The sequence below is a fragment of the Prionailurus bengalensis genome, chromosome F2 (genome assembly GCF_016509475.1).
Source record: "Prionailurus bengalensis isolate Pbe53 chromosome F2, Fcat_Pben_1.1_paternal_pri, whole genome shotgun sequence".
NCBI lineage: Eukaryota > Metazoa > Chordata > Mammalia > Carnivora > Felidae > Prionailurus > Prionailurus bengalensis.
The window spans coordinates 49018875-49029887 of record NC_057353.1 but is presented as its reverse complement, the minus strand read 5'-3'; the positions used below and the strand labels follow the sequence as shown (position 1 = coordinate 49029887).

Sequence of the window (11013 nt, the reverse complement as noted above, 5' to 3'; positions counted from 1 at the left end):
CTTGTGTTTGAGGAATAACAAAATTAACAAGTAATGAGGCCAAGTTTCTAAATGTTAACCTACATGTCACTTCTCTGGACCGTATTACATAAACACACACCATCAGGCTGCCCATTTCTGCTAAACATGGAGTTTATTGGTATCATTTGGTACAACTTTAGTCCTACCTTTCCCAGTCCAGGCATGTTAACAATCGTTTAAAATTATGCTACATTACTTTGGAGGAAGATGCTTCCACCTTAACACGTGTAAAGAAATGTTAGATAATTTTAATCTATCAAAATATTTTTTTTTACTGCCTCTGATTTCTAACACAGTGCACGTCGGTCAATGTGATGGCACATCAACTCAGCACTGCCTTTCTAAAGCGATTCCTTCGGGCGCCTGGGTGGCTCAGTCGGTTAAGCGTCCGACTTCAACTCAGGTCACCATCTCGCCGACCGTGGGTTCCAGCCCTGCGTCGGGCTCTGGGCTGACAGCTCAGAGCCTGGAGTCTGCTTCCGGTTCTGTGTCTCCCTCTCTCTCTGCCCCTCCCCCGTTCATGCTCTCTGTCTCAAAAATAAATAAATGTTAAAAAATAAAAATAAAAATAAATAAAGCGATTCCTTCACGGACAGCACACGACGTAGCCCTAGGCCTGGTGCTGTGTACGGGAGGCTATGTGCTGCCAGTATGTTCTGGATTATCTGCCTCTTGCGAGCAGTGTCTACGCTTTGATTAACAATTGCAAATGACCCAACGGGAGAGAACAGACACTCAAGAGCACAAGCGAAGAGAACTGGGACGCTCTGAAATGCAATGTCTGGCTAAGCCCTGAGGGCCGTCCTGGTCGGATGTGTTGACCACGGTGACCACGATATTGCAGTACGTGGGCAGACACGGACACCTGTATGGGGGGGGGGGCTGAAGGCAGATGAGAGACAGGTGTGACTGCATCACAGAGACCTCCCCAAACATGCTGTGAGCGCGGGCGGGGTTAGTTTGTGTGACACTGGATCTCTGAATCTGTCTCGGACTGAGCTCAGGAGACGGGTGTCACAGGGGTTTTCCCTGTTTCTCGGTCTCTCCTACATCTGGGTTTACAGGTGGGCGGAAGACGACTGTTAAGTGAACACGGTAAGCTTTCCGACGGCGGGCTTCCTTCTGAAAGACAGAGAGAAAGAACAGGCCGACCCGCAAGAGCGCACACCGCCACGGCCAGCGGGGCTGAGAGCCCACGTGCGCGTCATTCTCCCAGGAAACGTCCACTTTTCTCCGTGTCACAAACCCGTCCGTGGCTCTCGCTCACTACGGCCACGTCAGACCGCATCGCAGGGGCTGCAGACAGGCACGGTCACTGCAGCGTATCACCATATGCAAGCACTGTGCCAGTACAGCTCTGTGGTGAGGAGGGTGCCGAGAACGTCCCCGCAGCCCAGGCAGCCGCTCGCTGCCTGGTAAGACGGTCCCTCAGGGCACTCAGCAGCGCTCACGTTCAGCAGGGGCCACCCGCTTCTTCAGGCTCCTTGATGGGCTCCAGTAGGTGGAGGGCACCAGAGTTGTCCATCGGCGCTGCCAGCCGAACGCTCCTGCTAGTTAACACAGTTCTTCGAGATTCTTCGACTTCTGTCCGCCTGTCGGATACTGTCTGTAACATTAATGGTGACTTCTTTTGCAGACGTTCGCTTAGCGTCTCTTTTAGCCTGTTAGAAAGGTTAACATCATGAACTGAGTTAGTAGAACACATCCCGGTTTGCATTAATCTCCTGAGTTCGCTACACACACGCGCACACACACAGGCAAGAACGACCCACAGGAACACACGCACATGTCCTCCTTTTCAAAGCTTTCTCTGTTGAAACTCTCATGTTGACCTAGCACAGAGCCTGGCATCAGGCATGCTCAGTAAAACACTGTTGAATGAATGCATTAATTAGCGAAGGTCCATCAAGGGGTAGTGTGAAAGGTTTCACAGCCGGCTTTAGTAAAGCAGTTAAGGAGTTGAGCTTTGGAGCCAGACGGGCTTGTAGTGAAAGACCGACTAGATAATTTCACTATGTGCGAGTTTTTTCTTTTTTAAATATTTCTTTTTCATCATAGAATCTTTCTTTTCTCTCTCTCTCTCTCTCTCTCTCTCTTTTTTTTTAAGTTTATTTATTTACGTTTAAGAGAGACAGCACAAGTGGGGAAGGGGCAGAGAGAGAGGGAGGGAGAGAGAATCCCAAGCAGGTTCCGCACTGTCAGCATAGAGCCTGATGTGGGGCTCAAACCCACAGAGCCGTGAGATCATGACCTGAGCCGAAACCAAGAGTCAGATGCTTAACCAACTGAGCCCTCCTGGCGCCCCTGAGCAAGTTTTGTCTAACCTAACCCTCAGTTTTCTCACCTGTAAAATGGGGGATAACAACAGGACCTACCTCACAAGATTATTGTAAGGATTAAATAAGGTCATAAATTAAGGTTCTCAATATAATGCCTATTGCTAAATAAAACCGACACACACACAAAAAAGATTCAGTAAGTATAAGTAAAAAGGAAGATAAATTATTTGCTTCTAAGTGAAGATAAAATGATCAAAGTCCAGAATTCATATTAAATACTAAAACATTGGGGCGCCTGGATGGCGCAGTCGGTTAAGTGTCCGACTTCAGCCAGGTCACGATCTCGCGGTCCGTGAGTTCGAGCCCCGCGTCAGGCTCTGGGCTGATGGCTCGGAGCCTGGAGCCTGTTTCCGATTCTGTGTCTCCCCCTCTCTCTGCCCCTCCCCCGTTCATGCTCTGTCTCTCTCTGTCCCAAAAATAAATAAACGTTGAAAAAAAAAATAAATACTAAAACATTGACTAAACTGTAGGCTCTTGTACCCTATGTGCCCCACCTCAAGAGTAAACTTTAACTTAGTGGGGAGTGATTTTGTGTCCATTCCGCTCAACTGTATGCTTGCAGCGAGCGCGAGAGGGGTCCTGTTGAGTCGTCTCCGTAGTAGACAGAGATATGTGCTGCCCAATCCCAGTCCAGGGAGCCCTGCTGCCTAGCACTGGGAGTGCAGTCAGTGAATCACTTCCAGCCGTCCCCTTGGGGTGTCTCAGCTGCAGAAAGCCCCCTCACCCCGGGTCATGCCTTTGCCAGGGTGGCCCAATGCGGGGTATGAAGGCCTAGCCATTTTGGTACAAAGCAGGCCGGCTCTGAGAAGCCACTTAGCTCCAGAGCTCCCTGTGGGGCGGGCTGGGCTGTGGCTACTGCTAGGCCTGCCTCTGGCTCACCTTCTCCTCTGCCCACTCCTGCTTCCGGCCCTCCCCTCCGCAGGGGTTGACAGGGCACTTCCCAATGAGCATCCTGTATAATGACATCGCAGCATCTGCTTCCTGGAAAACACAGTCAGCCTCAGATCTGAGGAAGCATCTCCCAGGGCGTGAGAAGTCTCCCCGCTGGGCGTGGATGCAGACGGATGTGTGTTTTTAATACAATATGGCCCCCGAATACAAGCCAACTACTTCAGCTGTAGGGCGTCCAAAGAAATGGTGGACTAGTGCACCACTGGAGAAAAATAAATTGGCCTGGTTAATTTACTAACAAATGATAGGTGGTTTGTACCATGTCGCATACATCCTGCGTGGTAGCTGCTGGAGACGCCCCCTCCAGATTCTCTTTACGTGCCTGGTGCATCCATACCCCCAGATGCTGTGAGTTTTGTCTGCCAACTGCCCACAGCAGCACCCAGTTTTTGAGAATCGTCTGATCAGATGACATCTCATCTGATCAGAGCCACCTTGCTCAGAAATGCCACAGAGGTCACACACTAATTCCTGGAGACAGCCCAAAGCCCATGTCTGATGGTTGGGGATAAAAAAGGCTGGCCATGTTGCCTCAAGGGGATATAAATCTATGATGTCTTCATGCTCCAGAGTCCCCTGTGGGACCAGGCTCCCTGAGGGAGTCAGCAGAGCTCACATATTTGCTGAACTGGGTCCTCTGCCCCATCCTGCTTCCCTTATTACCATATGGGCTTCACCTGACAGTACTTTTTTCTTGATGTTTATTTATTTTGAGAGAGGTGGGGGGGGGTAGACAGAGAGGGAGAGAGAATCCCAAGTAGGCTCTGTGCTGTCAGTGCAGAGCCTGACATGGGCTCAATCTCGTGAAACGTGAGATCATGACCTGAGCTGAAATCAAGAATTGGGACGCTTAACCGACCGAGCCACTCAGGCACCCTGAGAGTACTCTTTCAATCAATTGCTTGCACAAGAATCCTCATCGTAGGTTCTGCTTCTAGGGAACTTGACCTAAGAATACTTTATGGGTGATTTGAGAGGTATTTAAGGGATAATATTGACCATATGCAATTTGAGTCTTACCCATTGATTTCACGAGCTAGGATTTTACTGTTTTCCTCTTCATGTTCCCAGTGCCTATTACCATCTGAGACAGAACAGGTTCTCAGTTTAGGTTTGGCTGAATTAGTGGGTGAATGAATGAATGAACATACTGCATTTGTCAATGTGCCCTTGCTTTAACGACCCGAAGTCAATGCTTTTTAAGGATTCAGTCTTACAACTCAGCTCTTCCAAAGCCTGAACTGGCACCAGGGCTAGCACTGACTTTGATGGGTTTATTTCTTGCTAAAAGCAGAGAACCCATAAAGTCCCACCCCCAATTTGGTTTCTCCTAAAGAAAAGTGTGGCAATCCTGAGGCTGATTCCATCTGATTTCCATTTGGGGTGCAATTGCACACAAGCTTTGAGGACTGGGGCATGGAATAGAGACACAGAGGCTGTATTTGAAAGGAGCCAAGGTGACAGCAGCATTCCTCTCAAACTGGTGGGCAGTCAGAGAGCTTTCCAGAACGGAAATGTAAACTTTCCAAACGGTACAACTGCTTTCCTCTAGAGTTACTGGCAAGATTTCACAAAAGGTTATTAAAGATTATACCCAGAAAATGCTCTGCTCTGTATTTCAGTCTGCTTCTCTAAGCTTAAAAATATAAGCAAAAATTTAATAGTTGGATGATTCTTAATTTCCTAGCCTGGTTAAGTAGAGAGTCCAAGGCTACAAAGTAGTCATTCCCAGAACAACTACAGACTATGTATGACTTTTTTTTTTAATTTTTTTCAACGTTTTTATTTATTTTGGGACAGAGAGAGACAGAGCATGAACGGGGGAGGGGCAGAGAGAGAGGGAGACACAGAATCGGAAACAGGCTCCAGGCTCCGAGCCATCAGCCCAGAGCCTGACGCGGGGCTCGAACTCACGGACCGCGAGATCGTGACCTGGCTGAAGTCGGACGCTTAACCGACTGCGCCACCCAGGCGCCCCTATGTATGACTTTTTTTTTTTTTTTTTTTAATTTATTTTTGGGACAGAGAGAGACAGAGCATGAACGGGGAAGGGGCAGAGAGAGAGGGAGACACAGAATCGGAAGCAGGCTCCAGCCTCTGAACTGTCAGCACAGAGCCCAGTGCAGGGCTCGAACCCACAAACCACGAGATCATGACCTGAGCCGAAGTCAGATGCTTAATGGACTGAGCCACCCAGGTGCCCCTATATGATTTTAATCTCAAGCACAATGGGGCAATTTCTTTTTTTTCTTTTTGCAATTTCTTCTTCTTCTTCTTCTTCTTCTTCTTCTCCTTCTCCTTCTCCTCCTCCTCCTCCTCCTCCTCCTCTTCCTCCTCCTTTAAATGTTTATTTATTTTTGAGAGAGAGCAGGGGAGGGGCAGAGAGAGAGAAAGGGACAGAGGATCCAAATTGGGATCTGTGATAACGGGCTCTGTGCTGATAGCAGCAAGCCCCGACACAGGGCTCGAACCCACAAACTGTGAGATCATGTCCCGAGCCCAAGTTGGCTGCTCAACCGACTGAGCCATCCAGGCGCCCCTGCTTTTTGCAACTTCTTAAATCTGTATATCCAGAGAAGCCTGCCCTAGCGGTGGCGTTCAGAGCACGGGCTTTGGGGCCAGACAGACCTGGACTTAGGGCAAGGCTTTGTCACCAGTTAGTTGTCACAAGACATGTTGCTTTAACCTCTGAGCCTCAGTTCCCTTACCTGAAAGATGGGGAGATAATGCCTGATTCTCTGTGAGGCTTTTTGAGAGAATTAAGCATGTCACTTAGCATTAATAGGGTGACCAACTTCCCCTGGTTTGCCCCAAATTGACTGAAAGTCCTACATTCTGGGAGCTTACTCAGGCCGCTGCAAACCAGAACAGTCACCCCAGTTATAGCTAACATTAAAATTCTATTTGCAAAACGGTGATGTCGAACATACTAAATTTAAATGGAAAGCCTTCTTATTCTACCTAAACTATGGCTCTTGCTACTCCTGTGTCCAAACAACAAGGACAATACCTCCGCAAGGTTATACATTTGGATAAAAGGCACTGGAGTTCTTTACTCCAATGACGGATACAGGTTCGAAGCCACAAACAAGTCCCTTTCAAGCAATTACGCTGTATTGGTAATTAAACATTAGAACAACAGTACATTCTCTTGGAAGCGTTTTATAAAAGAGAAGCTTTCAAGTCTGAGGCATCAGCAGAAAGGCGCCCACCCCTTTCACAGCAGCACAGACATTCAGGAGGTCGGTCGTTGCTGTAATCTAGTTACAAGTTGGAAATCTCAGATTTCAAGCCTGAAGGAGAGGGAGAAAGAAGATGAGAAAGAGGGCTACAATGCCAGATTATTTTCTCTAGAAGCCCTGAGAAGTTACTTTGCCCTTCTACAAGAGAAGAGCTATGTGGATACGTGGGACAATTGTCCCATTTTGGTCCTCAGAACCTCTTGACATTTTAGGGGCGCTGGGTGGCTCAGTCGGTTAAGCATCAGACTTCGGCTCAGGTCATGACCTCGTGGTTCGTGGGTTCGAGCCCTGTGTCAGCCTCTGTGCTGACAGCTCGGAGCCTGGAGCCTGCTTCGGATTCTGTGTCTCCCTTTCTCTCTGTCCCTACCTACTCGCACTCTGCCTCCGTCTCTCTCAAAAATAAACAAGCATTTAAAAAAGAACCTCTGACATTTTGTATTATAGATATTTTTCTCTCTGATGTGGTTCTCAGCCAGCCAAACCTTTTTATTTAACATCCCACTCCCTTTATTTAACTAAAGGAAAAGAAAACATGTCCCAATTGCAATTACTGACTTAAAAAAAAAAAAATCTTCTGGTTCCCAACTCAGTGATGAGAGAAACCTATTTGGCACCTTTTTCTTTTGTGGCTGTCTGCTAATGCAATCCTTCCTCCACTTCTAAAATTCTTTTTTTGTGAGTTTTATCACCACTGACTCTTGTTAATGGGCCACCTCTTGATTCTCACTCAGTTTTACAGCTTTTCTGTTCTTCCCTCTGCCTCATTTTAATTTCTGCAGGTGTAGAACTCTGTGAATCATGGATTTTAGTCCTCTTGGTACTGCCTCTTTAATTAAAAGTAATTTATTGGCTGCCATTTCTCAAGGGTAACCAGATTGACTGTGATAACTTCCTGGCAGCCTCAAACCCAGATGGACTGTTTCTCTAGGGGTTTAGAAGACAACGACATTCCCCGTGAAAGCGGGGGCTGCGTGGTTGTTCCGGGAGGCCTGGACTCAGGGGTGCGGCTGAGTCTGCTCAGCCCTTTCTTCTCACTTTCCCCCCAAATGGGAATACGGGTGTTCTCAACTTTCCTTTGACTCCACAAATATATCTATACCCCGCAGGATACTGCACAAACCTTTCCGCATTTCCTCACACACAATGAAGAAAAGCAAGGCTTACCAAGATTATGATTTTTCAGACACCAATTTTTCAGTATAACTGTATTTTTTATTTATAAAAGCCATCCATAATTATGGTAAAAGAAATTCAAAGAGTAGAGAAGGGTACAATGAAAAGTAACATCGCTCCCACCCTCCGGCCATGTTTGTGCTTTCACCAGGGGTAACCACAGCTAAGGATTTCTTGTGGAAACTTTCAGGGCTTTTCGAAGCATATACGAGCTGAGGGCCTTCCTATTCTCTCTCCCAGGGTTCTTTACTTCCCTCCTGGCCTTTAACCGCGGCTTGGATTACATATTTGCTTGTTTACTTATGTGTTTTCTATATCTTCATCAGATAATAAACTTCAAGAAGGTAGGGACCCAATCTGTTGTGTTCACCGTGGTATCCCCAGAATAAAATTTAGTGCCTGTCACATAATAGACACCCAACAAATAACTTGATGAACACGCGTATGAAAAGAAATCTTCCGAAAGAAAGAGAAAAAATGTCCTGGGAACAGCACTTGTTTGTACTGCCCTGCCCTAGAACTTTCCTACAGTGTTTGCATTATGCTTACAATTGATTACTTCTTTTTTTTTTTTTTAATTTTTTTTTTCAACGTTTATTTATTTTTGGGACAGAGAGAGACAGAGCATGAACGGGGGAGGGGCAGAGAGAGAGGGAGACACAGAATCCGAAACAGGCTCCAGGCTCCGAGCCATCAGCCCAGAGCCTGACGCGGGGCTCGAACTCCCGGACTGCGAGATCGTGACCTGGCTGAAGTCGGACGCTTAACCGACTGCGCCACCCAGGCGCCCCATACAATTGATTACTTCTCGCACCATCCCTGAGAGACAGCCAGAAATGGTACTGTGCTTCCTTTCCTGATGAGGCAGCAGAAGTCACTTAAGCCAACGTGATCTGCCCAAGGCCAATGTCAGTATAGGGGGTGGGTTGAACTGAAGACGATAGTCCTGGGTCCCGCATCCAGCCTCCTACAACTCTGCTAAAAATTACTCTGGATTCTCCACCATTTTGTTTTTGGTAATGGGAATGAAGAACATGGGATTTGGAGGCAGACAGACCTGGGTTTGAGGTCCAACACAGACAAATCACTCTTCCCCGTGCCATGCTGGCCAAGTACCTAACCTTTCTGAGCCTGTTTTCCCTAGAGGGAAATGCTGCCGCTTCCCCCTGGGTGAGGGGTAAGATGATGCCATATGCGGTGTGTGTGGACCACTGCAGACACTCTGAAAATATCAGCTCCCTCTTCTCCTTCCCAAAAGATACAAGACCAAGGCTTGTCAGCTACAACTCAAGACCTTTTTCTTCTTTTCAGTGAAGCTCCATTAAAGGGAGACAGACAGTAACATCTAGCTGTTCCCAAATTCTGGGATTTTATTTGCTGCTTCATGGCATTAATTTGAGGTCATCAGTACACTTTTTTTTTTAACAGTTTATTTATTCATTTTTTTGAGAGAGAGAGCATGCATGCAAGCAGGGGAGGGGCAGAGAGAGAGTGAGAGAGAGGATCCCAAGCAGGCTCCACACTGTCAGCACAGAGCCCAACGTGGGGCTCAAACTCACAAACTGTGAGATCATGACCTGAGCTGAAATCGAAAGTCAGACACTTAACCACCTGAGCCACCCAGGCGCCCCCATCAGGAAACATTTGATCTCAGCAACTCCACCGAGGGCCAGGACGCTAGCCTCCAAAGGCAGGGGTCAGATCACCCCTCAGGCAAAACTCTTCAGAACTCTCCAGACCTGCAGCAAATCCTGTGCAGACCACAGCCCCACACAAGGTACTCACTTAGGCTACTCATCGTAGGGGATTGTACCTAACAGGTAGCGAGTGCCAAAAGGGGTGTCGCTCTTCAACTTGATCCTCAGGTAGATCAAACACTAGGGAAGCAGCAGAACCTGCTTGAGAAAAAGCACAGGATCCCACAGAACAGCCATCAATCACAGGACGGTGGCGCCGGAGGGCGGCTGGGTGCGAGTGGGGCTGTGGGAAACCTTTCTGATTCTCGTGAAGTACTAGGCCAGTCTCATTCCATCAACAGGTACTCAGGAAGCACATACTAGGTGCATAACCCTGAAGTAGGCTCAGGGGGGCAAAGAATAAGGCGGTCTCTGCCCTGAGAGTCTTCTAATCGAATGGGTTCTTCTGCAGACCCTTAGGTGAACAGTTAGTCTTGTAATTCTTCATCTATGTAAGGTAGTAGCCAGTATATGGATGCATATATAGAGGTAGTGGAAGTCACTACACACACACACACACACACACACACACACACACACACGGACACAGACACACACAAGCAGGGGCATGCACACCTACACATACACACACACCCTCAATATCCCCATACTGCTAAATTATCTCCTTTACCCGGGCTTCAACTAGAATGTGCATCAAAGTGCCCCTCTCACAGCTCTCCCTCCCTGGTTTCCCTCAATGTTTCTCTTGTCCCCTCCTTCCTCTTGATGACACGTTTTTGTTTTCCTAAGAGAAACTCCTGTTTGCTTTCCAAACTCTTCTCCTGTATTTCATATTGCCGCCATGCAGGAGGAATTCTGGGCTTGTCCCACCCTCCTTTCTGGGTCAGGCTTCCCTCTCTGGCCACAGCCATTTCTGCGAGGCTTCACCCATCGTCCCTGGACTGGACCGAGCCTTGCCAACAGTCAGTCACTGGGTGTAGGGGCGGGGGAGCAGAAGGAGAGGGCTCGAGGAGGGAGCTCCTCAGCTGAGAATCAGTCCGGACGCCGGCGAAGTTCTTCAGCACAGTCTGGCCACTTTGCCAAGAACAATAAAGCAACTCAAAACGACGCAGCTTCTGAAGACTCGAAGGCTCATTGGGAGGCCAGCCACACACCCAAGCTTCATCTGCTCAGAGCTGTATCCACATACACATTTCTACCTTAGCTAAATACTTGAGGAGATAGTTCTGGGGGAGCAAAAGACGAATCCTAAGCCTGAGGAAATGGCACATTCGAGAGCAAAGGTTTGGAGGCAGCCCAGAGTTCCCGAACAATTAATTAGCAGGAGAGAACAGCAGCTAAGAACTTCCTCTGATGTTCTTATTGAGCTCAGGGAAGGAGCTGGGGGAAGGAGACCCAGGCGATGGTTACTAAGATGCTGCGATGTCACAAAGGTCCCAAGGGACTGGAGGAAGTCAAGGTGCAATAGAGAAAGAGAAAGAGCTCTCTATGGAGACTGTTCTCATTTGCAAAAGACCGTTTTTGTCACATTCTTTTTTGCAAGTTAGCACCTGTTAACACCAGGCACAAGACAGGGATCGGAAGGAATGG

General features: G+C 47.9%; 1 protein-coding gene across 1 annotated transcript in view; it reads right to left on the bottom strand.

The window, feature by feature from the left end:
* Window positions 1–553: 553 nt before the first annotated feature.
* Window positions 554–11013, bottom strand: part of BAALC (BAALC binder of MAP3K1 and KLF4) — an 86916-nt gene continuing 76456 nt past the window's right edge. The window contains exon 3 of the mRNA XM_043601520.1: window positions 554–1682. Within this exon, the coding sequence (XP_043457455.1) occupies window positions 1572–1682 (111 nt within the window). The 3' untranslated portion in view covers window positions 554–1571. The remainder of the gene's footprint in view (window positions 1683–11013) is intronic.